Genomic DNA, 26,310 nt, shown 5'->3' on the forward strand with positions numbered 1-26,310 from the left:
GAGGTTAGTAAGGTCTAGGATGCAACATCTTGTTTGGCAAAACATAGTGTTGTATGCATAGAAGAGAGAGATGGAAGAAAGATAGTACCTGTCAATGTGTATAATTTTGGCACATAAGAGGTTAAGTTGTTGAAGGGAACACTGTTGGCTACATTGGAGACTGAGAATGAGGGTGACTACCATGCAGATGGTGTAGGCTATAAGAGGGCACAGGATGCTGCTAGGAATGCATTTTATGAAAAATTGAAGCATTTGAATGGCATAGAAAGGATACAGATGGAGGACCTGTTGCTAAAATTTCAGGGTCTGTTTTTTTCCCCCAAGAGCCTTTGCCTGCTACACGAGTAACACAACAATGGATTCCAACAGGGAACGACGCACTGGTGTATTGGAGACTGTACAGAATACCACGATCACTGCAACCAGTTTTGTAAGAATGTATAAATCAAGAACTGATAATAGATGAGAGAACAGCTCAGGGGGGCAAGGGATTGTAATCATTCCCAAGAAGTCTATGGATGGCTCAAAGTAGTATTGATTTTGTTGCGATTATCTTGATTTGAATAGCAAGAGTATGGCAGCTGCATACCAAATACCGAACATCGTAGAAATGAAATATAATCTATGGTAACGCCAGTACTTCTTTCGACAATGGACTTGAAGAGTGGATACAATCAATTAGAAGTTAGCCCACAGGATAGATCAAAAATAGTGTTTTCAGAAATTTGGGGACACTATCAATACAGAAGAATGTATTTTGGGTTAAAAAATACACTGGTAACATTCCTGTGATTATTGGACACCTCACAAATTATTACAGGAAGATCATGAAACGGTTTGCGCATAACTGTTTACACAGTTGTTGAAAGAGGGTGTTAAGTTTGTGTGGTTGGAGGAATGCCAGTGAGCATTTATAAAATTAGAAGGGTGCTGTTGTCGATCTGGTGTTAGTGTTTCCAGATTTTCAGAAGAAGTTCATATTGTCACATGACTTTTCAAACCATGCTCTTGGATGTTTTCTGAGCCAATAGATCAATGGTCAGGAACACATTATGCCTTCGTATCAAGACAGTTGAGTGCAGCATAGAGGAATTATTCTACGATGGAGACGGAAATCCTTAGCTTGGTGTATGGAGTAACATACTCCTGGTGTTACCTGCGTTGTAGGAAGTTCAAGGTAATGAGGGTCCATGCTGCTTTGAAGCTATTGCTAGGTTTGAAGGACACACTGAGTAGACCTACGAGATGGGCATTAAAACTTAGTGAATTTGAGTACAAAGTAATTCACAAACCAGGGAAGAAGCTTGGAAATGTGGCGTGTAAGCAAAAAAAATAGCAGGAGTAAAAGCATTAGATCAGTACTTTGGGGAATGACAAGCATCACAGACTGCCAACAAGGAGTGTAGACTGTATAGTAAGCAATGGTAGTTTAGCCTGCATGTTGGATTATTATGCAGAAAAACAAAATTAGGACCATATTTGGTTGTGCCAGTGGAATTGAAACATGAAGTACAATTTGAAATGCATAATCACATCTTATAGGGCCATGGGAGGATGCAGGATGATGAATTTGAGAGTGGCAGAAGGGAAGAAAAAATGGTGTTGATCGGTCTATCAGAAATCTTGTGGAATGTTTGCAGTGTGCACATTTGAATCAGAAGCAGGTACTATTGCAGAAGTTGCCAGAAGCAACAGAACTGTGTAGTTTAATTGCAGTGGACGCGTTAGGACTATTCAAATGAACACCAGCAGGTAATCATTTTGTGCTGATAATAGACCATTTTTCTCATGACATTGAGACGGGGGTGGGAGGAGGGGAAGCAACAAGCATTCGCGGTCATGCAGGCACTGATTAATAGGTGGATACACTAGATTGGGATGCTGGAGATAATAATTAAGGACCAAGGGATGAACTTCATGTCACACCTGATGAGAGAGTTTTGTAGGTTATTGAAGTAAAAATGTTGAGAACTGATCCACTTCATCCATATGCTAATGGAAGGACGGAACAAGTTCATTGAACAACTGGAAAGATGTTTAGTTATTACATGAATGCACACCTTCTGACTGACACACATGCCTATCCTCCGGAGTGAGTATTTTCCATTCCACGTTGCACACTAGCACAAGGGTTGTCATAACTCGAACTGGGAAGAAGATGCCATTACCATTCAAAATGATTACACTGAAAGGAGACAGAAAAGTAGAGTCAGTCTGAGGATTTGCAAGATGGTGAGGGAAATATGGAGAAAGGTCCAGTGAGCAAATACTAAGGCGCTGGAGAAACAGGAAGAGGCAAGTAAAGTGAGTGGAATGTTATCTCAGTACAAAATAGGAAATGATTGAATTTATCAAGTTCATTACTCCAAAGGGAAAACGAAAACTTTTAACACAGTACTAGTGCTCTTACCAAGTAATTGAGATCACGACACTAATAAACACTTCTGACAAGGTCAAAAATTGTGCATCTATGATCATTCAAGGGAATTCCATGAAAAGTATTAATCAAAGCAAGAAAAAGAAGCAAAGAATAAGAAGTGGAAGGATGAGCAATAAGAGGCGGAAGTTCTGATACCTTATACTCAAAGGGGACTGAGGCAAAGGAAACAATTAATATATATTGTGTTTTGCAGTTTTTGGATATTTTTCATTTGAGTATAGTGTAGGGCACAGACATTATTTTAGAAGAGATTGTACGACTGCATTAGGGTGAGATTTATAATCAGTATATCAAGACATGCTGTTTGGGGACAGCAGGCTTCTGAGGGAAGGGTAGGTGATGTTGGTCCCCATCTTCAGGTTGTTGTATGGAAGAAGAACAGAAAAGAAGAATGGTAGTTTTGGCAGGGGTGTACCTCTTCACTGGGGGCAGAGTGGGGGCACTGCAAATTCACCTGGACAGAGCAATTTTATTTTCCAGGCAACCACACATAGTGTTATTCAGTCATGGTTGGTCAATTAAGTTTATTGTTTAATGTGTGGGAACTGTGGACTGAGATACGGAGGCTGGAGGAGATGTTTCCAGGATACAACAGAAAGTTGCTCGGGACACGTGCACAATAAAAGCAGCAGATGGAGGATGCAACTGGGATGGTATTGCTCCAGTCCAGAAGAGCAAAAGGGGGATGGATAGATACTGAAGGTAGAATACACTTGGAAAGCGGCGTGTTGAACAACTAACACAAGCTTCGAGAGATTACTACGGAAGTCGTGAATTACACCAGAGTCTCAGACAGTAAACTTGGACTTGGCAGCAGTACAAACATGTATGCAAGTACGAGATGCATGAATAAGATGACAAGACTACTCCAATCACTACGCAATGTGGGCAATTAAGTCTGATCTCACTGTCACCTGAGCTGTATCTGAGGGCATTGAGGAAAATGCAAGGACAATTGAAGAGCTGACACAGAAAAGGGTGTAAGTGCTAAATCAGTCATTATTCAAATTTTGCATTGAAAATGTCCTATGTGCCACCGCCAGTGGCCTGGAGAGAGATCTATGTCCAGAGCGACTGCTTGTAGTTCCCACTGACGCCACTGGATGGCATTTGATGTAACTCCAGGTTGTTGGCGTGGAAAAGGATGCATGTGCCATTCAGTATTCAGTGAGAGTCTATGCTACACTTAGTGAAGCCTGAGTGTTGATTTATATTCACTACCCATTTAAGTGTGTTTTGACACTTACTGAAGAATTATAGAGAGCTAAGATGTCAAGGAACATTCCAAAAGTGAAAGAAGTGTATAAATCTCCAGACAAGGTATGTTGCAATCAGTTCTTTGTTAAATATAACAACATAATCAACACATTGTTTGTATTAAACTCCTTCAATATTGTTGCTGATTCCGCTGTGTTCATTCTATCCAGGGTTCCTGTAGATGCCGATATGCATGCCAATCATTGATCAAGAGTGACATCCAGAAGCTGTATGAGGATTCTCTCATTTAGCAAAAGATGCACAAGGCACGTATTTAATGAGTCGAATTCAACTGACGAACATTGCAAGAAGATGCCATGGGAGCTATGAAGATCCAGCAGACAGCAGAAGACAAGTGTCAGCTACGTACACTATTCCATCACGGCAAGGTACCTTACGGGTCTGTAACAATATCTTCTAAGATGTTTTCGGAAACCAACTTCTCTTAGAACGTTTAAAGAAAGGAGATATAGTGTTCAGGGATGTCCGAGGCACTTCCGCTGCATCACACAAGCAAAAATATGATGCCACTGACATACATAACATAAAAGATCATGTACGATCATTCCCAACAGAAGAAAGCCATTATTCGAGGCAGAAGTCAGCAAAGCAGTACCTCAGTCCTGACTTAAACATAATCGGCTTTATCATGCATTCAAGGAAAAATTTCCTAAGACACATATTGATGGTCAATTTTATCACAGAGTCTTCAAGAGAGAATTTCCCAATCTGCATTTTTGATGGGCGAGAACAGATACCTGCCGTATCAATGAAATAAACGCCAGCAGTGGGGTGTCCAAATTCGCTGCAATTTCTGCAAAAGAGCTTCACCTCAGGAAAGCTGTAAGACTTCTTTCTGCTCCCATTAAATCTAGTCAATATCCTTCGAGCATCGTAGCGACTGTAGCTATCAATATGCAACAGGTTATGTTCATGCCCACTTTAACACATAGTAACATGTTTTATATGCACCAGCTGTCAAATTACAACTTGTGTATTCATGTGGGAAATTCTGCAGTCATGTGTATGTGGCACGAAGGAATTGGAGACCGTGGAGGTAGTGCTATTGCATCATGTCTTTTAAAGGTTCTGTCCAATCAATTGACACCTAAGTGCCAGCTGGAAATATGGTGTGACAACTGCGCTGGTCAGAATAAGAACAAGATGGTGTTGCTGGTTCCAATGTATCTAGTAGTGAGAGGATACTATGATTCCATTGAACTGAAGTTTCTGGTCTCTGGGCATTCTTATACACCTTGTGTTCAAGATTTTGGCGTTATTGAAAAAGAAAACCTGTTTGCAAAGCCATGGTGCCAAAAGAACTTCAGTGTGTAGTGAAACTGTCGCAGTTACACAACCCATTTCAGGTGGCGCCAATGGCAAAATTGGATTTCTTTGATGTCTTCCATGCCTGTGATGAGTTTATAAACACAACAGCAATACAGATCACTAACAAATCGTGGATCAAAGTGTCTGTGACAGATTTACTACAAATTAAAACAAAGAAAACCTTCAATGAAATGGAAGCATGGGAGCATCACACTATTTTCAAGAAGGGACAATATGAGGAATTAGAGAACAGGCATGCCTTCAACAATAAGACATATGTAATGAACATCAATGATTCCAAGAAAAAGGATTTATTGGCTATGTCGAATTACCTAGATCCAAAATATCATCAGTTCTACAAGGACATCTGCTCTTCATAACTTTTTATTGTTGTGTATGACAATGACTTCAATACCTTTTGTTAATATCTATAGTGAGCACTGTTCAAAACACACAACTAAACTGATTGTACCTAAAAATTACAAGAAATAAAGCATTTCTGAAGTTCCAGTTATATTTTCTTAACTCCTGAAAAATTTACTTTTTGGCACTTACACCCTTTTACATGTCAGCTCTTCAATTGCCACTGGAATTACAATTAGTAGCAGAGCTGAGCAGCCAGAACTTGCCATTCTACTACCAGGGTGCTACAGTGGGTCTAATGACAGATAATGCGTGGTTATACATGTCAGTAAGAATACCAGTAGCAAGCAAGCATGCAGTGTTTAGGTGTTACATAGTGCACACTTATCTGATGCATTAATGGCAGCAAGAAAGTTTGTGTAAGTGAAAGTCAAAGGGGTGATACTATTGACAGAAGACAGGGATCAACACATGGTGATAACTGGAGGGGGAGGGGGGATGTTTCAGCAATGTCAGAGCAGGATAGTCACCATATGCCCAACTTGCGAGATTGCAATGGGTGGTACCACATGCAACATGCAACTGTTCAGAGGTAAAACACAGGGACATCATTGCCAAAAAGAGGTGATAGAACCAGAGTCGTGTTTTCAGACAGTGTGTTTACACTGGGATATACTCAGTGGACAACAAGGTAGTAGTAGTTGCTAGGTGCTATGAGCAAGGGAAGATCATGAGGGCAAGACATTTAGAATTGTGAAGTAACGGACTGTTACTCAACGGGACTACATATTGATAGTGACTGGGCCAAGTATCTCACGAAATAAGCATCAAATGAAAAAACTACAAAGAACGAAACTTGTTTAGCTTGAAGGGGGAAACCAGATGGCTCTATGGTTGGCCCGCTAAATGGTGCTGCCATAGGTCAAACGGATAATAACTGTGTTTTTTTAAATAGGAACCCCCATTTTTTATTACATATTCGTGTAGTACATAAAGAAATATGAATGTTTTAGTTGGACCGCTTTCTTCGCTTTGTGACAGATGGTGCTGTAATAGTCACAAACGTATAAGTGCATGGTATCACGCAACGTTCCGTCAGTGCGGACGGTATTTACTTCGTGATACATTACCCGTGTCAAAGTGGACCGATTACCAATTATGAAAAAGGTTGATATCGTGTTGATGTATGGCTATTGTGATCAAAATGCCCAATGGGCATGTGCTATGTATGCTGCTCGGTATCCTGGATGACATCATCCAAGTATCCAGACCGTTCGTGCGATAGTTCCGTTATTAAAGGAAACAGGAAGTGTTCAGCCACGTGTGAAATGTCAACCATGACCAGCAACAAATGATGATGCCCAAGTAGGTGTTTTAGCTGCTGTCGCGGCTAATCCGCACATCAGTAGCAGACAAACTGTGCGAGAATCGGGAATCTCAAAAATGGTGTTGAGAATGACACATCAACATCGATTGCACTCGTACCATATTTCTATGCACCAGGAATTGCACGGCGACAACTTTGAACGTCGTGTACAGTTCTGCCACTGGGCACAAGAGAAACTGCGGGACGATGACAGATCTATTTAGCGACAAAGCGTCATTCACCAACAGCAGTAACGTAAACCGGTATAATATGCACTTTTGGGCAACAGAAAATCCACGATGGCTGCAACAAGTGGAACATCAGCGACCTTGGCGTGTTAATGTATGGTGCGGCATTATAGGAAGGAAGGATAATTTGCCCCCATTTTATCGATGGCAATCTAAATGGTGCAATGTATGCAGATTTCCTATGTAATGTTCTAATGATGTTACTACAAAATGTTTCACTGCATGATCCAATGGCGATGTACTTCCAACATGATGGATGACTGGCACATAGCTTGCGTGCGGTTGAAGCGGTATTAAATAGCATATTTCATGACAGGTGGATTGGTCGTCGAAGCACCATACCATGGCTCGCACGTTCACCAGACCTGACATCCCCGGATTTCTTTCTGTGGGGAAAGTTGAAGGATATTTGCTATCGTGATCCACTGACAATGCCTGACAACATCCATTGTCAATTCAGTTGCGAACATTATGGAAGGCAAACTACTCGCTGTTGAGAGCAATGTCGTTACACATATTGTCAAATGCATTGAGGTTGGCGGACATCATTTTGACCATTTACTGCATTAATGTGGTATTTACAGGTAATCACGCTGTAGCAGCATGCGTTCTCAGAAATGATAAGTTCACAAAGGTACATGTATCACATTGGAACAATCGAAATAAAATGTTCAAACATACCTATGTCCTGTAATTTAATTTAAAAAACTTACCTATTACCAACTGTTCATCTAAAATTGTGAGCCATATGTTTGTGACTATTACAACGCCATCTATCAAAAAGCAAAAAAAGTGGTCCAACTAAAACATTCATATTTCTTTACATACTACAAGAATATGAAATAAAAGATGGGGGTTCCTACTTAAAAAAAAAAAAAAAAAAAAAACGCAGTTGACATCTGTTTGACCCATGGCAGCGCCATCTAGCGGGCCAACCATAGTGCCATCTGGTTTCTCCCTTCAAGCTAGATGAGTTTCGTTCTTTGTAGTTTTTTTGTTTGACGCTTATTTCGTGAGATATTTGGCCCGGTCACAATCAATGGACCACCCTGTAATATTATGGGACCCACATTTCATTTACCAGCTACTATGATGGGAGTTACCCTGGTGAATGTGACACAGCCACAGCTGTACTGGCCAGATGAATCTCTACAGATGTCCAAATAAAACCTTACCTTCCTTAATAACACCTAAGAACTCAGGCTGGACTGTTCACTAAGTTGGAAGATAGCAGCACAGGAAGAGTGAATCACTGTGGAGCAATTGTTGCAGCATGTGGAATAATATCGGGATGGCAGATGTCAGGTAACCATGACTTTGAGTGTTGCAGTTCCTAGTGCCATACTGTTTTTCATTTTCCTCTGCGTACAGAGATTGGACTCCCTGAGCAAAGGATGAAAAATAGTTTGACGAAGATGGAGATTAATATAGTAATTGCAAAGTAGTGAAGCATAGCCGATTTAATATTATATACTTGCTTTACAGATTAAGGAAAGAGGTAATTGCAATAGAGCGCCAGGTCTTAGCAAGACCCGAGGGACTACGTCTTTTCCGCACTCAGCGAAGAACTGCACCACACACAGGTAACGACTGTAGCAGGCAGGTCAATGTCACCATACCAGGGCAAGTCTCTCATTATGGTGGATATGACTAGGTGCTGGGTTTTAGTGAAACAAATGCACACCAGAGGCATATAAATAAGTCTGAATTTTCAGAAAGGGGGCAAGCCTCACTGTTGTGAAGTCCACCTGTGCCATCACGTCACCAGGGCTATGTCAGGTAGGACAGTGACTGGGCTTCACTAGCAGCAGCCAAGGGTTCAAATGTTGGGCTGAGCCAGCCGCCATCGGCACTCAGTTCTTCATGGGACTTTGTGACACAGCACTGCTGACCTGCCATCTGTGCCTGCTGTTGCCAATGCTGAATTCCTAGTGGGACTTGGTGCCTCAGTCCCAGCCGATGTCCAACTCCTGCCAGATGGCAGTAAGCCAAATTCTGCACACAGCTGTCCCCACGCGCTGCTGTGGTGATGAACGAGGAGCCACCAGGGCTCCAAGCCACCACAGGAAGTAGGATGTCACTGACATCAATGACTGTGGCCTCTAGAGGGTGCTGGGCTACCACAGGCCTGCTGTCAGCATCCCAGGGAACCAGCTCAACATACAGGGCAGAAGCCTTCACCCAGAACGAGACCCACAACATTCATCCACTGATGTTAAATAGTTGTTATTTACTTACTGTCAAGAATGTTTCCACTGGGCTCTCCACCCAGTCACCACAGCTCACCCCCCCCCCCCCCCCCCCCCATCCCAAGCGCATCTGCACTCTTCAGATGGCATATGAACTGTTCTGTCAAGTTAAAACTGTTTGGCAGATCAGGGAAATTTTGGTTAGGTAGTCTTGTATTATGGTCACGAATATAACTTTAAGAAATCTGTTCTCCTTATATACCACATTTTAAACAACAACCGAGTGACAATAATGTAGATACATGAAGCAGGAATACCTGAGAGCTAAGAGTGAACGAGATGTCTAGCTTTGCATCCACTTATAATTATGATCAACATTCTTTGCAACCTGAAAGTACAGATGGCTGCTTTTGAATTTCCACAAAATAAGATTTGATATTTTAGGTGACAATGAAAGTAGGCATGATTAGTTGTATTTGTTGGTTTCTCATTAATAGAGGATTCTAACATAAAAAAAAACAAAGGGGAGCATTGGCTTACTTTTGCAATAACATATTCCACATGCTCAGTTGTTTTAATTGCATTACAATTATAAACCTGCTGTTATCAAATGTCTGATCAATGAAAGGGATAAATGTGATGTCTTGATGCATTTTTTGAACACTTTGAAATTCTTGTGTGATAGCTTGTTTACTCTTTCTTATAAGCTGATTATTCTGTGCCTACTGGCTGTATTGTTACTAACTTTGTTTATCAACCGTTGCAGTGTCATCAGTAAATACGGTAAGTTTATACTCATCCACAGTTAAACTCAGGTTATTGACATACAAAAGAAAGATGAGGGTCACATTTACTGACCCATAAGGTACAGAACATTTAATTAAATTACTGAACATTTAATTAAATTATGCCCCTGACATTAATGTACATGATGCACACTGTTTACAATACTCTGCAAAGGAATAATGACATTTAGTGTGTATGTAAGGACATCACAGGCACCCAATTGGGAAAAATAGTTGTAAATTTTTTTCTTTTAATAAGGCCTAGAATATTTACAATTTTGAATGAGGCTAACACAAACTGGCAGGTAACTACTACAAACCATGTAATTTGTGGAAAACAAGATTGACCCAAAAACACAGTATGGAACAAACATTTTTACTCCAAGTAACATGAGTTAAATCACTCTCAATGAGCCAATACAGAACAGTCTTTACGAATATGTGCAATCAGATTTACACAATCTAGTGCTATTACAGCTGTAATTAGTATCAGCATAATGGGAGCTTCAGTGCCAAGATATGAACTGCAATCTTGCTCTGTAGCAGAGCAATGACCATCCTCACATGATGTATTGCTGCAATCCTTGGAGTCACAGTAGCCACCTCACACAAAGATACTCTTGGCACCACATATTGTCATTTTCTATATCATGACATGGGGGGGGATTAAAGCCAGAACCAGTTTTGCATAATATTCAAGGAAATTTACCTCTTTTGGAGATCCATAAAATGAATTGCAAAATGACATTCAGATCTGAGCTGTGCAGGTCTTCATGCCTCCCTGTGATTTCCACTGGCTTACTTATTTTTATCTGTTAAAGAGTACTTTCTCAAATGTGATTAAACGTAATTTATTTTTAAAACTCTGATAAATGACTGACAACAGCAGCACAAATTTAGAATTGTTTTATTGTGACATACATCTCGATTTCCAAATAACACAAAAATTCAGTAAATTGTGCGTACATATGATTCACTCTTTTGTCGAGAAAAGTGTTTTTTATATATATTTTTATTTTTAAGGAAAAATAAAGCAAAAAGCCAGCCAAACAACACAGCACATTATGTCCTCTGTCTTTCTTAATAGTTTAAGATCAGAATAAAAATAGTTCATCACCTGATTTAACCAATCTGCTACAGGTGCAACAGTAACAGTGCACATGTCGGCTTTGTGTCTATATAGGAGAATGCTTGGCAGCTCCCAAGCAAGCACTCGAGCCGGGAGACGCTTCCCAAAGGCTGAGCCTGCTTCAAGATTGTCATCTGTGCTTTTCCAAGCAAGGCAGAATAAGTCAGTATTTTTAAAATTTTGAGTCAGAGTTGATGGTCAGCACTTACAAATAGGAGAAATATCAGTGTTGCTGACTGACACATAAAATAGTACATTCACTATCCTAGCTTCCACACCTAATAGTTTCTTCCTCAGGGAGTAGAGAGGAATATATTGAGGAAGTTTATAAAGGGATGGAAAGTCCCTCAGATCCCAGGATGACAGGGACCCACCTATTGTGAGGATGAGGGGATTCTCCTTTTATTTAAATGTATTAAAGTAATAACTGCATAAATATTTGAATTCATGACAAAAAAATAACTGTCAGATTCAAAACTGAAAATTTCTAGATAAAGTGTGCTTCCATTAGTAACACACACTGATTCCTGTAGAATGTCATAGATTGATTCACAACCAAACACAAAATTCTCATTTCCTGACATTCTGTGATACAATGTCAAGAAGATACAAAATTTCAAAATGCTTCTGCATAAATTGGTTGCTACTTTGATGTTGAAATTCAAATATCTCCTTGGTGTTTTTGATGACTTCTCTTTTTGATATAATAACTGTTACTTTGACACAATTAATATTACTAAGGCACATACACAACACACACCAGACATAAAAGACAAATAATTTGTAATAATAGGTACTAAGTAAAAAATTAATAATATGAATGGGTGATTTACAGATAAATCTTTGATGAATAAGGAACTAATTCAAATATCACTTACAGTTTCAGAGGAATAGCAAGTCCTTGATCTATCAGCTTCTGATTCAATGTATTCCATACTTCTGTTGTTGGGTCCAATGGTCCTCCCTCAAAAACATCTTTTACCCAAAGTTCTACAGGAAGTGAATTGTTTTCAATCTCTCCCTGCAAGAAATATTGCTTACATAAAGCAGAAAATTATTGCTTACAAAGCTATATGGGCTTACAGAATTTGTCAAGACTTACCCGTTTAGTGATGTAAAGCTCTGTGTAATTATGAATAAGATCTGCGAGATGTTCACATGCTAAACTTGGCCACTGAGATCTATCTCCAGCTGCTTTTATACCAACTAAGTGACAGGCAATTGCACCACTGTGTACTTCAGAAAATCGAGGATCAAGTGCTTGAATGCAGTTAATGGGAACCTTTGTGTAGGTTGCAAAATCCGTCAGAAAAACCTGGAAAATTTGTTGCAATCAGGTCAGTAACAAAGTTTGATAAGCACATGTTTGGAGGGTGACAGACAGAAATAATCACTGATCTGTACATTATCAGCTTTCGTACCACAAGCTTTGAACAAAGAGAGAATTACATTTGTACAACCTCTTGTAAGTTTCACCATTATATAGTCTGTAAGTTTCATCATATTATAGTCTCCTGTGTGTGTGTGTGTGTGTGTGTGTGTGTGTGTGTGTGTGTAGGGGGGGCATGTATGCACACATGTTCATTTTATATTTGATATGGGGAAAACACTGGAAACCCAAATCTGGATACCATGTCGGAATCTGAACCTCATTTCTCCCAAATGTGAGCCCAGCGTCTTAGCTGATGTACCACCTTTTTTGGTATTTTATACCTCTACAGTGGCAAAGACCACTACTAGGGATGTCACAAAGTGGAAATGTCGAATGCAGTATATCCAAATTTGGCTCTGTGGTAAGCTTATGAAATTAACTGATGGGGACTGCTGAACTCTGAAGCTTACTATACAAATCAATCATCAGATATCTTATCACTATTTTAGAGGTCTTATAATGGAAATAAGATACAGAGATCAGTGACAGAATGATCCACCAAAAGACAACAGAACACAGCTTTCAAATATTACTGATTTTGAAAAGTCCTGGCAAATTAAAACTGTGCACCAGACTATTACACTGGTATCATTACCTTTCGCAGACAAGTGCTCTACTGGCTGAGTCATCCACGCATGACTAACGACTTGCCTTTGAAGCTTTACATCTGACAGTACCTCTTCTCCTATAGTTGGAAGTCCTACGTGCATAGCAGAAGTACTCCTGAAAGAAAGGATATTCTTGAGAAATAGATTAGCTACATCCTTGAGGACATTTTGAAGGCTGGAGAAGAAGTACTGATGGAAGTAAAGCTGTGAGAGCAAGTCATGAGCTGTACTTGGGTAGTTCAGTTGGTAGAGCACTCCACTGCAAAAGGCTAAGGTTCCAGATTTGAACTCTTCTTCGGCACACAGTTTTAACCTACCAGGAAATTTCAAATCAGTACACAGCATACTGCAGAATGAACATTAATTCTGGATTATTGATTGTCATTGCTTACCTCACTGACTTTTGAGGTTCTGAACAACATCAGCCAACACAGCATGACAAGACAACCTTAACAGTGCAGATAATACCGTTCTCAATGTGACTAACAAGCTACATCATGTGACTGACGACAGCAAGCAGTTCATAGCTTAACTTAAAGTAGTCAATGGAATAATTTTATTTATTTATTATTATTATTATTATTATTACAAATTTAATAAACAAATAGTCGACTACTTTGACAACAGGAGTAAAGCTAAAACAGACATATTGAATGGATTGGTGAGATTAAAACTGATCTGAAATTGGCAGGAATTACACCTCAAGACGTATAAAACTGGAAAACCTTCAGATCCAAAATTCACAAATGGCAAGCTGGCCAGGAGGTAAAATCACAGAAAAAGACTGGAACAACATGGTCCCAAGAGAAAAAGGAACCCCACAAGAAGAGAACAAAAGAAATATGGGCACAAAGGAAGGCAAATGCCCACCTCTATCTACTTTGCATAGTCTCAATGGGCTTATTCACAATAATAATAATAATAATTATTATTATTATAATTATAATACAATTTTTGACGATAAATTATTATTATTATCATTATTATTATTATAAAATCAGAGTTGCTTTTTGAAAGACAGTGAATCTGCTGCTCCACTACTTGTATAGCTTTAAACACTTGGGCTATAATGAGTATGTTACACATACCATCATCTGTAACTTCTAAAGTTTTTAAATGTCCCTGAAAAGGCATTAAGTTATCACAAACATAATCACTACGTCATAAATGAATAATTTTGTGTAAAATATATTTACACTCAGGACTAGCACAATGTGAATGATTTTCACAACTATGACTGTGGAGGTCTTCTATCTAGGACACCTAACTATGTCTTATTATTATTTAGAATATTATGAAGTCCTTGTACTGCCAACAAAATACGTGAATGTAACTGTAAAAATTACTTTAAGTTTATTGTCAGCTAATATATATTTATATTTTCTGCTTGTTTTGAACCATGAATAATAAAATGTTTGCTCCTTGTTATACACATAAAAAATTACTAAGTACAGAACATTAATTCTTAGTCATACCAAAGCTTCATCATCTGTGATGTTTGTAATAATTCCTCGACACCACAATTTATCTGCAGCATTAAAAACACAGCATTTCTCTCCTTCTTCCCATGAAGTTTCAATACCAATGGAAGTGTTATAGTACTCCTGTAGTTCTTTCATCAATCTGTACAAACAAAAAAGCAAACTATGTTTAATGTTCTTTCATACAAGCATATTACAACTATTTTGCAATCATTCACTGACATGGAAACACAGGTTTTCATGCCTACAGAGAAATAAGCTGAGTTATCCACTATCTAATGAAATCAGCACTGTTACCAACACTCCTCTATCACAGACACTGACATAATATCTGGTAGCACATGGAAATTGTGCCATTTTGTGAAGTCTCCTCGACTTTACTTGGGCTGACTGACTACTGTACCACATGGCACATAGAAAATTGCTGACAATTATGACAGAGAAAGTGATCAAAGCTCGAGTTTACACACAAACCCAACACGACAAAAAATCCATGACACATTTATGGAAAAATTTATCGAAAATACAAAAACTGCAATCAATTCAAGTTTAAGCTGCAGATTTTTGGCATTGTGAAGTATCTGTTACATGAAATCCAATGACAACCCACATTAAAAACGTATAATGAATGAAACAATGTAATACACTACAAATGAAGTATGTATGTTTATCCTCATATATTTTCAGGTAATTTTTTTTCTGTTTTATAACTGCTACAGCTTTCCCTTCATTCAAGGCAAGTTAGTTTCCCTCACTTTAAATCCATTACTAGTGTAAAATTTCAGTTGCTATGCACTTCTGCTTTACAAATGACAAGTTTCTCTAATTGTGCAGGTATTATTCCATGTCATGACATCAAATAAATCTCAAGTCTCATTTCATGTGGTGAGTAACAATCAATTAGAACAACGATGCTTTGTCATTGTTTCATAAACAAAGGTTTCTGTGACAAAAGCAAAAATATGGGCATCATAAATTTTCTTCCCATTGTTTTGTGGTAATATGTCCAACACTCCTATTCATTCTGGGACGATATAGATTCCAGTAGCATTAAATTTTGGTTAACTTCCCTGTTGGATTAAATATACAGAAATTTCTGTACCCTAGTCACCCGGAAATCGAAAGCTTTTGTTAAGGCAATTGTACTATCAAGTTTCGTAGTAGCTGAGTAACTCAGTGTGTGTGTGTGTGTGTGTGTGTGTGTGTGTGTGCGTGTGCGTGTTACAGAGAGAGAGAGAGAGAGAGAGAGAGAGAGAGAGAGAGAGAGAGAAAGAGAGTGATGAGTGTTCTCAATCTTATTTATGTACCTATTGATGACCCAGCATCTCAACTATTAGGTGAGTTGTTTCCTTTACTCCTAAGTTATTTATATTTTTCAATATATTTTTTTCTGCTCTTTATTTTATTTATTTTGGAGTTGCTCCTTGTACCAAGTGCAGTTGGTTGCAGGAATCGCAATGTCACAGTTGGTGGCGCCCATAGTTATCAACGCTGTAGGCACTGTCGGGGGAACTTTAGAGACGATCACTTGGACACACCCTCATGGATGTTGGAGGTAACATTACAAATAGGAAAAAATGTAAAATAAAAGTTGATGGTTATCAGCCTGAGCTTTGCTTTTGGTAAGGAAAGTACTCATTTCAAACATACATGAACAAAGTTTGTGAACAGTTGGAGTTTCTGTAATGTTATAGCATAAAAGGAAGCTAAATGGGTAACCACGGCAGCTGATCATTTTAATTTAATAATATAACAGGATTTGTAAATGAAAGTTTTTATGGAATGTCAATAAAGTATAACCTGCTTCAGTGTATTGCCATATTAATTTGCAGTGAGTCCATGACATTTTGAAAGACATATGCTCTCCTTTAATCTTCTGGCAATGTAAAGAGCAGTTGTTACAGGTTTTCAGGTGTCAACCACCATTGATTATCAAATAATGAACAGACAGTTCGAGAGAGAGAGAGAGAGAGAGAGAGAGAGAGAGAGAGAGAGGAGTCATACATCATACTGACATTTAAAAACAGGGTCTGTCATTTGAAATACTCTTTTCTGCCACTAAAATTCATCGGAGTGCCAAACCTGTTCACAGAATATAAGTGTCTTACCTCTACTGGTTGTTTGTATATATGGTGTTTATGCATGGCATATTAGCTAGTGACTTTCAACAACAAAATGTATCTCTTGCTAAAAAGAGCAAATGCACTGGTCTACTCTGTTTTACATTAAGTTTTTTGCTATGCATTACTTTCATAATCACACTTTATATTTGGATAAGAATTCACTTCTATCAACCTACATCATTAATAAATCTTGAATACCTCATCAACTAGTGAAAGTTATTCCTCATCAACGCTACTATAGCCATATCTTAAATATTGGATTAATTTCTTTTGGTGTGGGGAAACCAGCACATGAAAGCATGCTGGAACACAAACAAATATCTTATCTCCCTTATTTCTTTTGCTTCGCCACATTTATATTACTCAAAACTCAACACACAGATTCACCTCTGCCAAACTTTGTCATTTCATTCCTTGTATTTCTAACTTCATTCCTAACTACATTTCCAGAACTGTCCGATTCCAGGTTGTAAATTAAATGAACAGTACAAGTATGAGCTGTTCGGGGACTATGGTGTGAGTTTCTATCTTCCACAAGGAATGCTGAACCAATAAACCTCTCACATTAAGTATCTAACCACATGCAGTGAGCTACCCAAAATTGCCCATCATCAAAATCCGTAGTTATATAGCATCTATTTTACTTTACGCAAATGTACTTTACTTTCTGCACCAATAACACTGCAATAAGAGGTAAATCCCAATGTACCAATTTGTGCAGAATTAATGTAAGTTAAAAAAAATTAAGTAAATAAATAAAAGCACACACTCAATGTTGACAGAACTGCAAGACTGACAGCACTGTAGGATAATAATTGCCAAAACACAGACACTAGGTACACAGTTTAACTGTTATGGATGAATGAAAATGGCAATTACAGAGTCATACAGTGATGAAATGGGTATGGGTTGTAGAAAAAGATCAGGTAAATTTCAGACACCTAAGCACATTAACTCCTCAGCATATTTATTTTAAACATTGTAATATGTAAATAATTTTATTATATTATAATAATTATTTTTTATCATTAGAAAATGGAATTTAATAACAAATATTTTATAAGGAAACTAAAGAACCATATCATAAATCTTGAAAACCAGAGAATGAAATTATTACATCACTGTTTCAAAAATTCTTAATATAATTATGTACTAGTCTTTTCATCCATGCTGAGAATTTGATTGTATGTTACAAAAGTCATGTTTAGATTGCTTTCTCACAGTATATATTATCAGTGCTGGCAAATTTAGACTAATCAGATGACTAAAATTGGTTTCTGAAGGTAGACAAACTGCTGTACTTTAAGGGATGCTACTTCATATATCTTCAAATTATCTTCTCAACAATAACAATACAGGAATAAAATGAATCCTTCAATGACTGTTTTGACTGAAAAGAACAAATGCATTTCAGAAAGTTATTTTCACAAAAAGGTAAATATTCTTTCCCCATTCAAAGTAAAAGCATCATTTTAAGTTGCACACTGAAAATATACCAATAGTGAAACTAAGATAGTACAGAAACAAAGCAGCATTGCTAAAGTTGAAGCGGTATGATATTAGACAAATTGCTTCATACCGAACAGCACAACAGAGTACTGGTCACCCTGTGGCTCCAGCTCCATGCAAGATCCACATGACATGGCAGCTCCATCCTTTCTGACCACAGCAGGCAGTTGTCGCGAGCTGCAGCACCTCTGGGTTGCTATCGATACTAAATCCCTCCCTCCTCAAAATCGGTATCTAGGGTTGGTAATGGCTGCGTTTGTGTTACTGCTGGTGTGGTGGGGTGGGAGGTATGGCATAATTTCTTGCCAAGGAATCAAGCAGCATGCCCTCATCTGGACTGGCCAACTATGATGGCTCAGCCTGGCACTGCAGGGGCAATGATGTTGCCAACATCTCAGAAGCATAATGCTGCTCCAGTATAATCGATACTTGAAGAGGCTTGGGTGGTGGGAGCAGCTCTGTGTCCATGGCTCTCACACAAATAAACAATTGTTTGCTCCCTTATGAGTGGACTAATGAGGGTGCAGGTTGTACTGGTGAGTGGGCAGTGTGGAGTTATGGTTAGAGGTGAGGTAGGCGAATGCTGGTGTATCAGGTGGGTCCATGGTCTGGAGGAGGTGAAGGGGGGAGAACACTGACTGTGAATGCAGTCACGACCAGAGTGGGTTCTGGTGATGAATAAGGAGTTCATGACTGGGTGTGTCATCCAACAGCAGACATCCCCTATGATAAGCCCTTGCCCCCCCCCCCCCCCCCTCCTCCGTGCCAACTGAACGTGGGGCCTAGACACAAGGCACCCTTCATACAGGCAGACAAGTACTTGGGTTGGGCATGCTGTACAAAGCGTAGGACGTAGGTGGTCTAGCAACATACCTCATGCAAGATTTTGGATAGACTGTGTCAACATTGTCGTTAAGGCCTTGGGCATTTGAGCTTCACATGTTCCGACAATTCTTTAGGCCTCTGGGTTGGAGGCTTGGTGGAAGGGGCAGTGGTCAGGTGTTCAATGTTGTTGTTGTGACAGAAAGTCTTAAACTGCGAAGATGTGAACTGGGGACCTGTTGGCAGACATCACTGTGTGAGGAGCTCCCTCGAAGGCAAAGATTGTAGAGAGGGTACAGATGGTAGCATTGGTGGTTGTTGATGACATACATGCCATAATGGGAAAGTTGGAGAGAGCATACATCACCAGTAACCACATAGCTCCCTGAAATTGCCTAACAAAATCAATGGATACCCTCTCTCATTGGTGGTCTTGGGGTGTTCATGGAAAATAAAGTTGTGCCATAGCCACCTGGTTCAGGGATGCAAGGCCAAAGAAGGAATGCGATGACAACTGGGCATTCAGACCACCCAATGGCTAGTGTTAAGAATCCGCTTGTGGCGGTGAGCCTGTATCACATTGTAAAATAGTTGCAAAATGTTGCGTCTACTTGTTCCGGCCACCAAGACCACACTGCTAACAAAACTTTGTGCAGAACTACGTCACAGACCAACACTCACATAAAATCAATGAGAATGCATCTAGGGTTTGTTGCAGGTGCTCATTGAGCACAAAACAGTTTTGTCAATCACACTTCTGTTGGGGCAACAGGAAAGTGGGAATAGGTGCCTGCAGTGGCTTGTCCAACAGTGGGGCATAGCACATTTTGTAGTTATATCTGTTTAAAAACGAAGTCCACCACTGTAGCTGCTGCACTTACTTTTCTGGGAGCTTGGACCGAAATCCAAAAATCGATCTGCAAACAGTTGTGGTCATGAACAGATGGAATCTGCTGCCATACAAATACACATGAAACTTCTTGACACAAATGTGAATGTTTTTGGGATGTAGGTGATTGGTCTTTCGAAGCTGAGCAACATTTTAGAGGACAGAACTGCCGCAATCCCATACAGGACACATCTGTCATGATACTCAATCACAGGTGCATAGTATATGGTATCTGTTTTAAGACAATCCTTACAGCATTGAAAAGCCTGTTGACAGGATGTCAGCCACACAAATTTGATGCCCTTTTTGAGCAGCTGACTGAGCAGATGAGATATTTGGGCTGCTTGAGGAATGAACTTCACATAGTAAATGATCTTGTCAAGAAAAAAATAATTGTTTGAGGTTAGTGGGCACTGGCATATTTATTATTACATCAAAATCGTTATATGTGGGCATAATACCCTTGCTTCTGGGGCTGTGCCCAAGGGGGAGGGTGGGGGCGGAACAATGTGCTCAACCACATGATAAATCAATGATCTTTCATAGGAAACTTTACAATTCTGACACAAAAAATTGCACTAGACTGAATCCCGAGTTTCCCCAACATATAAATATGTTTGAATAACTTACGGGAATGCAGCCAAGTAATGTCTTCGACAACTGCCAATATGTCTGTATCATTTCAACTATTTACATCAACTATGAAGACAGATCCAAATATCAGTAAGTAATGAACTCTTAACACATCGATTATATGTCCTACCACACCGAACTGGAGTCCAGATCTAAGATTTACAACCTTCATAAGTCTTCAACATTAACATTTTAGAATGTCCGTTTTCTCTGAGGTGTTCAAGATGCCTCGAAGAGGCATCACCAAGGCATGAATGCACATGTCCAGTAAATGCTTCTGCACTCACCACGCCACGCCTTGTCTTGCCTTGCCCATACTGTTTCATCAGCATGACCATCCTTAGAGGAACACAGATCATTCTCACGAATGACACGTTACACTAAAAAAACTTAAAATGCTCCAAATTGAAATTTTAATGAATTTCTTTCTTGTTTCTATATTAAAGCAGTTGTCTTAATCCTTCAACTGCTGTGGATGAGATTAACTCGTCGAGCACTGCCACTCCCCAAGTGCTGAGGACATGTATAAACATGGCCCCTGGGGTTTCCTAAAGTGCTACTGACATCTTCACGTGTTCTGTTCTGTCTACCTCTTACTACTACAGAGGAGTTACTACCATATCTTGACGAATAAAAATGTTCTGAGCATTTACCATACAAAATATGTGCCTCTATGCATGTTACCACTTGCAAAAAACCTTGTTTCGATATCTTTAACCATTTATGAAATATGATAATTGTTATGACTACATGATTTATGATGCGCAGGGCCTGAATTGGGGTGCATCACGTAGCACCATCAGTTGGATATAAAAATCGATAACTTGAGCACAAAATGATATATTGTTCTGCTCTCAGTTTTAAATAAAATTTCAATATCTTATTCACATTTCATACAAAGCAATGATAAGCTAAAATGAATCATATCAAAAGTTTACAAAATGCCTTTTTACCACTGCAAACTCTTTAAAATTTTGTGGAAGGTTTTACTTAATTTGATGCAGCCCAATAACTATGGCACATAATGAAAAGAAATTCAGTTGTTTATTGAGCAAATATGGCAGACTGAAAGAAGTGCAAAAATCAAGTTTTTTCATCTCATAGTTTTCTTAAAATCAGGTGATAAGTGTTTCATAGTGGCTTTAATACCGTCTTCAGCAGAAGTAGCAGCGTTTGGTAAGTAGTATAGCCATAACAAAGCTGCTCTCAGCACAGAATGCAGAAAGCATAACTGTAGCACCAAAAGGGTTAATAAATTACTTTTATTTCTGAATGCTCTTAAAATCAGGAGAGAGACCATTTGTGGAAAACCAGCCGATAATTCTTATAAAATTCCTCTGTTGTTGTTAAGGCTATTGGAACTTATTATAATACTTGGGTTTTCTGCTAAAAGGAACTAGTTCTACTTGATGTGCAACACATGGCAGATGATTAGTCTATACGTGACCCAATATTGACCCTTCTGGAACTCCATTAACAAATATTAAAATATATGCTCACAACCACCTTTTAAAGTGCTAACGCACTGAAACTGCTGCCTTCTGAATGACCAAGCCTTGACCAGCAAAATTATTCTACAACACCATTATAAAAGAGATACAGATAAAAGTATAAATAAAAATACAAAAAAATCGTGCTCACTTCCCTCGTAACCGTGCCTTTCCAAAAATGTGATTCATCATCTACGGTCCAATCGATAAACTAAACTAAAATGATTTGGTGCATACAATCTTTGAATACTGCCAGTGTGACAACAACTATTCACATGCTTCCTGTACCAGTACATCTCCAGGAACAATCTACCAGGATACAAATATATAAGCAGTGTAACTGTTTGTGTTAGTATCTGAGTATGTCATGTTTTTGTACTCTTTTTATCAGCTAGTACAAAATGGGTATCAACGAAATTATTCAAATTCCTATGGGCCCACCTCCCTGTGGCTTGTAACTTAGGTTTCTTAGCCCTCAACATGCACCTCCTCCATCTCTCAACTACTTCAACACAAAAAGAAATACTTACTCTGACAATACACCCTCCACGGCATACAATCTCACATAGAAGCAGCTTGGGCTCTCTAAAGCAAGAACAGTCACTCTGAGGCGGAATGGATCACTATTTTCCTTTATCTCTGTGTCTGGAACCACATCAGTCACTTCTGGCGGAGGTTTATTTTGTGCTGCAGCAACTTCTTTTGGCTTCACTTTTGAGATCACTCGTTTTTCAGCTTTCTAAAAACATCATAAAATGGTGTACTATCCTTAAATATATATACTGACTAGTGCAATAAGAACACTATCACCAATATTCATTCCAACTATTTTGTATAGTAAATTTTCAAACAGATCATCACAAATAAGTACATTGTAGTTTTTCAGGTAAGAGATCAGTAACGCTGAATTATCTTCATACTGTGCTGCAGATACATAGATAGCGAAGGATCTAACAACATGAAATAAAATACACTCCTGGAAATTGAAATAAGAACACCGTGAATTCATTGTCCCAGGAAGGGGAAACTTTATTGACACATTCCTGGGGTCAGATACATCACATGATCACACTGACAGAACCACAGGCACATAGACACAGGCAACAGAGCATGCACAATGTCGGCACTAGTACAGTGTATATCCACCTTTCGCAGCAATGCAGGCTGCTATTCTCCCATGGAGACGATCGTAGAGATGCTGGATGTAGTCCTGTGGAACGTCTTGCCATGCCATTTCCACCTGGCGCCTCAGTTGGACCAGCGTTCGTGCTGGACGTGCAGACCGCGTGAGATGACGCTTCATCCAGTCCCAAACATGCTCAATGGGGGACAGATCCGGAGATCTTGCTGGCCAGGGTAGTTGACTTACACCTTCTAGAGCACGTTGGGTGGCACGGGATACATGCGGACATGCATTGTCCTGTTGGAACAGCAAGTTCCCTTGCCGGTCTAGGAATGGTAGAACAATGGGTTCGATGACGGTTTGGATGTACCGTGCACTATTCAGTGTCCCCTCGACGATCACCAGTGGTGTACGGCCAGGGTAGGAGATCGCTCCCCACACCATGATGCCGGGTGTTGGCCCTGTATGCCTCGGTCGTATGCAGTCCTGATTGTGGCGCTCACCTGCACGGCGCCAAATACGCATACGACCATCATTGGCACCAAGGCAGAAGCGACTCTCATCGCTGTGTATCTCTGATGGAGGCAGCAGTGAGTGAGCGGGGCAGGATGGAGGGAGACGGATGGGGGTGCGGGAGGGAGGGGTACCAGTAGATGCTCGCGATAGCACTGCAGTCAGTTAGTGTGGCACACAATGATGATAACATGGCTTGCGATGGGATCACACAACAGAGAAAGGGGAGATCGACAGGTAGAGAGCGTGCACTGCAGTGAGTTAGCGGAGATTGAGGCCAGAAGAAATACAAGCATGAAGGATGTGTTGCAAGGATAACTTTCAATTACGGAGTTCAGAAAACCTGATGGAGGTGGAAAAATCCAGAGGGCATGGTTGTGAACCAGCTACTGAACTCGAAGAAGTTGTGCTCAGCAGCATGTTCTGCCACTGTACATTCAAGTCTGCTCTTGGCCGCAGTTGGCAATGATCATCCTTCTGGTGGGCAACTTGCTGGTGGTCATACTCACATAAAATGATATGGAGACAATGCAGCAGATACTTCCTTCAACGTACTGGTGAGGGAATTTTCATCACTTCATATGCACCATACACAAGTGGCCAGGCTATATGGGAACAATTTTTTTGGACTGGAAGAAATGACAGCTGTCAAAATACAGGTACTGTTGGTGGTTAGTTGGCTTGATATGGACAGATAAGTGCATGGAGCCATCAGAGTGGCGGCTGTCATTGTCCAGGAAGGTTGTACATTGGGCTGAGGACAACAAGCGGACGCAAATGGGAGAGAGAGTGTTGAATTTGTGAAGAAATTAGGATAGTGTGTCTTGGCCCTACATCAAAGAACATGAAGATCATTAATGAACCTGAACCAAATATGGGGTATGGGCGTCTAAGAAGCTTTTCTACACGTAGCCCTTATACAGATTGGCTTAGGAGGGTGCCTTGTAGGGGCCATGACCATGTTGTGAATCTGTTCATGTATCTTCTCCTCAAATGAGAATTAATTATGTGTAGGGATGCCATAAGCTGGATGTATAAGGAATAAGGTAGTGGGTTTGGAGTCAGGTAGACGTTGCGAGAGGTAGTGTTCGATAGCAGCAAAGCTGTGGGCATGCAGAACGTTGGTGCATAGGAAGGTGGCATCAACAGTTATGAATAGGGATCCAGATGGTGTTGGTGTGGGAATGGTCGGAAGTCAGTGAAGGCAGTGGTTTCTACATTCCATTTGTGAGGCTGGATTACAGGCAATTAGGTGAAAGTGCTGGTAAAGAAGAGCAAAGATTCTTTCAGTGGGAGCAGAGTAACCAGCTACAGTGTGGCATCTAAGATTATTGGGTTTATGGATTTTGGGAAGCATGTAAAAGGTGTGTGTGTGTATGCTGGACTTCTGGGATAGGATCACTATGACAGAGCTTGTAGGTGGAGGAGTCAGACAGTTGGCATATGCCTTCATCAGAGAAAGTCTCTGTGACTCATCACAGTGGTGGAGCTTTTTGTTCGCAGGGAGGATGATTAAATCAGTGGCTGTCTTGAGATTGTGGATGTCTGTTCTTTCTTACATTGAGAATTTTGTAGTCTTAGGAAGATCATGATTAAATGGAAGAGTCAGGTTCCAATATTGGGGATTATGTTGGCTTTTGTTGGATGGATTGGTAGTAAAGAAGAATATACATTGATGGGATTGGGAAGGGGACAGATTGTCTTTTGAGACAAGCATAGTTGAAACTTCAGTGCAATTGAGGCTCTTTTGTGAATAAGATGACGACAATGTTTTATGTTTGCTTAAGTTCTGTGTTTCTTATAGTGTTGGGAGTTTTGGAAGATTTGTCATGTGTGAAGGACAGCAATGCAGGGCCTGGATGCTCTGAGGTATTGGCGAGTTGGTTTACTTGGGGAGGGCGTAGGTGCTGATGTGTAATAGTATCCCAAGGCAGGGGTAGGATGTCAACAACTTCGATTATTTTTCGAGCTAGTGTCTAGAGCACTCCTCCAGGTGCTAACAGAGTAAAGTCTGGGAGATATGGTGTAATAGTTGGGATTGTACAGTGACGGTACCTTGTGGAAGGAGCAAAGGTGGTTCAGGGATACCTGCAGCACGGAGGCAGGATGGGGTGAAGTAGCCACAGAAAATAGACAAATGGAAGCGTCAGCTGGTTGTAAAGCTAACCAGTTTTGAGAAATAGAAGGCACAAATAAACTATGGTCAAGGCTGTACAATAGTTCAGTGACACGAGGATTTTCATTTGGGAGTTAGCTATCTTCGTGCACAGGGTGAAAAACAGGATGGACATGAAATTATGTCAGAAGCAATGTCTGAGGAATGGCAGTCAATTTTGAGATGAAATATAAAGGTTTGTGGCTGGGATGTCTATTAACTGTGATCTGGCTGACAAATGGTTTGAGGATAGCATACACTACGACCAAAGCAGACGTGATCTGTGCTACAGGATGCTGCAAAAGCCACTTGCCTAATCCACCCACCCAGTACATGCTAGTCTAATTCTGTCAAAGGCTTATCCTTTCCCATCACAGGCAGGGCCACACGTGAAAGCACCCACATCATATACCAACTCTGCTGCAA

At 39.9% G+C, this 26,310-nt stretch overlaps 1 protein-coding gene across 4 annotated transcripts in view; it reads right to left on the reverse strand.

Moving 5' to 3' along the window:
* Positions 1 to 26,310, reverse strand: part of LOC124776868 (RING finger protein 17) — a 529,150-nt gene that overhangs the window by 119,577 nt on the left and 383,263 nt on the right. For all 4 annotated transcript variants that reach the window (XM_047252047.1, XM_047252048.1, XM_047252046.1 and 1 more), the window contains 4 exons: positions 22,624 to 22,832; positions 14,622 to 14,769; positions 12,209 to 12,421; positions 11,985 to 12,127 (listed from right to left, as the gene is read on the reverse strand). In XM_047252047.1, coding sequence (XP_047108003.1) covers positions 11,985 to 12,127; positions 12,209 to 12,421; positions 14,622 to 14,769; positions 22,624 to 22,832 — 713 coding nt within the window. The remainder of the gene's footprint in view (positions 1 to 11,984; positions 12,128 to 12,208; positions 12,422 to 14,621; positions 14,770 to 22,623; positions 22,833 to 26,310) is intronic.

The sequence above is a fragment of the Schistocerca piceifrons genome, chromosome 2 (genome assembly GCF_021461385.2).
Source record: "Schistocerca piceifrons isolate TAMUIC-IGC-003096 chromosome 2, iqSchPice1.1, whole genome shotgun sequence".
In the NCBI taxonomy this organism is placed as follows: Eukaryota; Metazoa; Arthropoda; class Insecta; order Orthoptera; family Acrididae; genus Schistocerca; species Schistocerca piceifrons.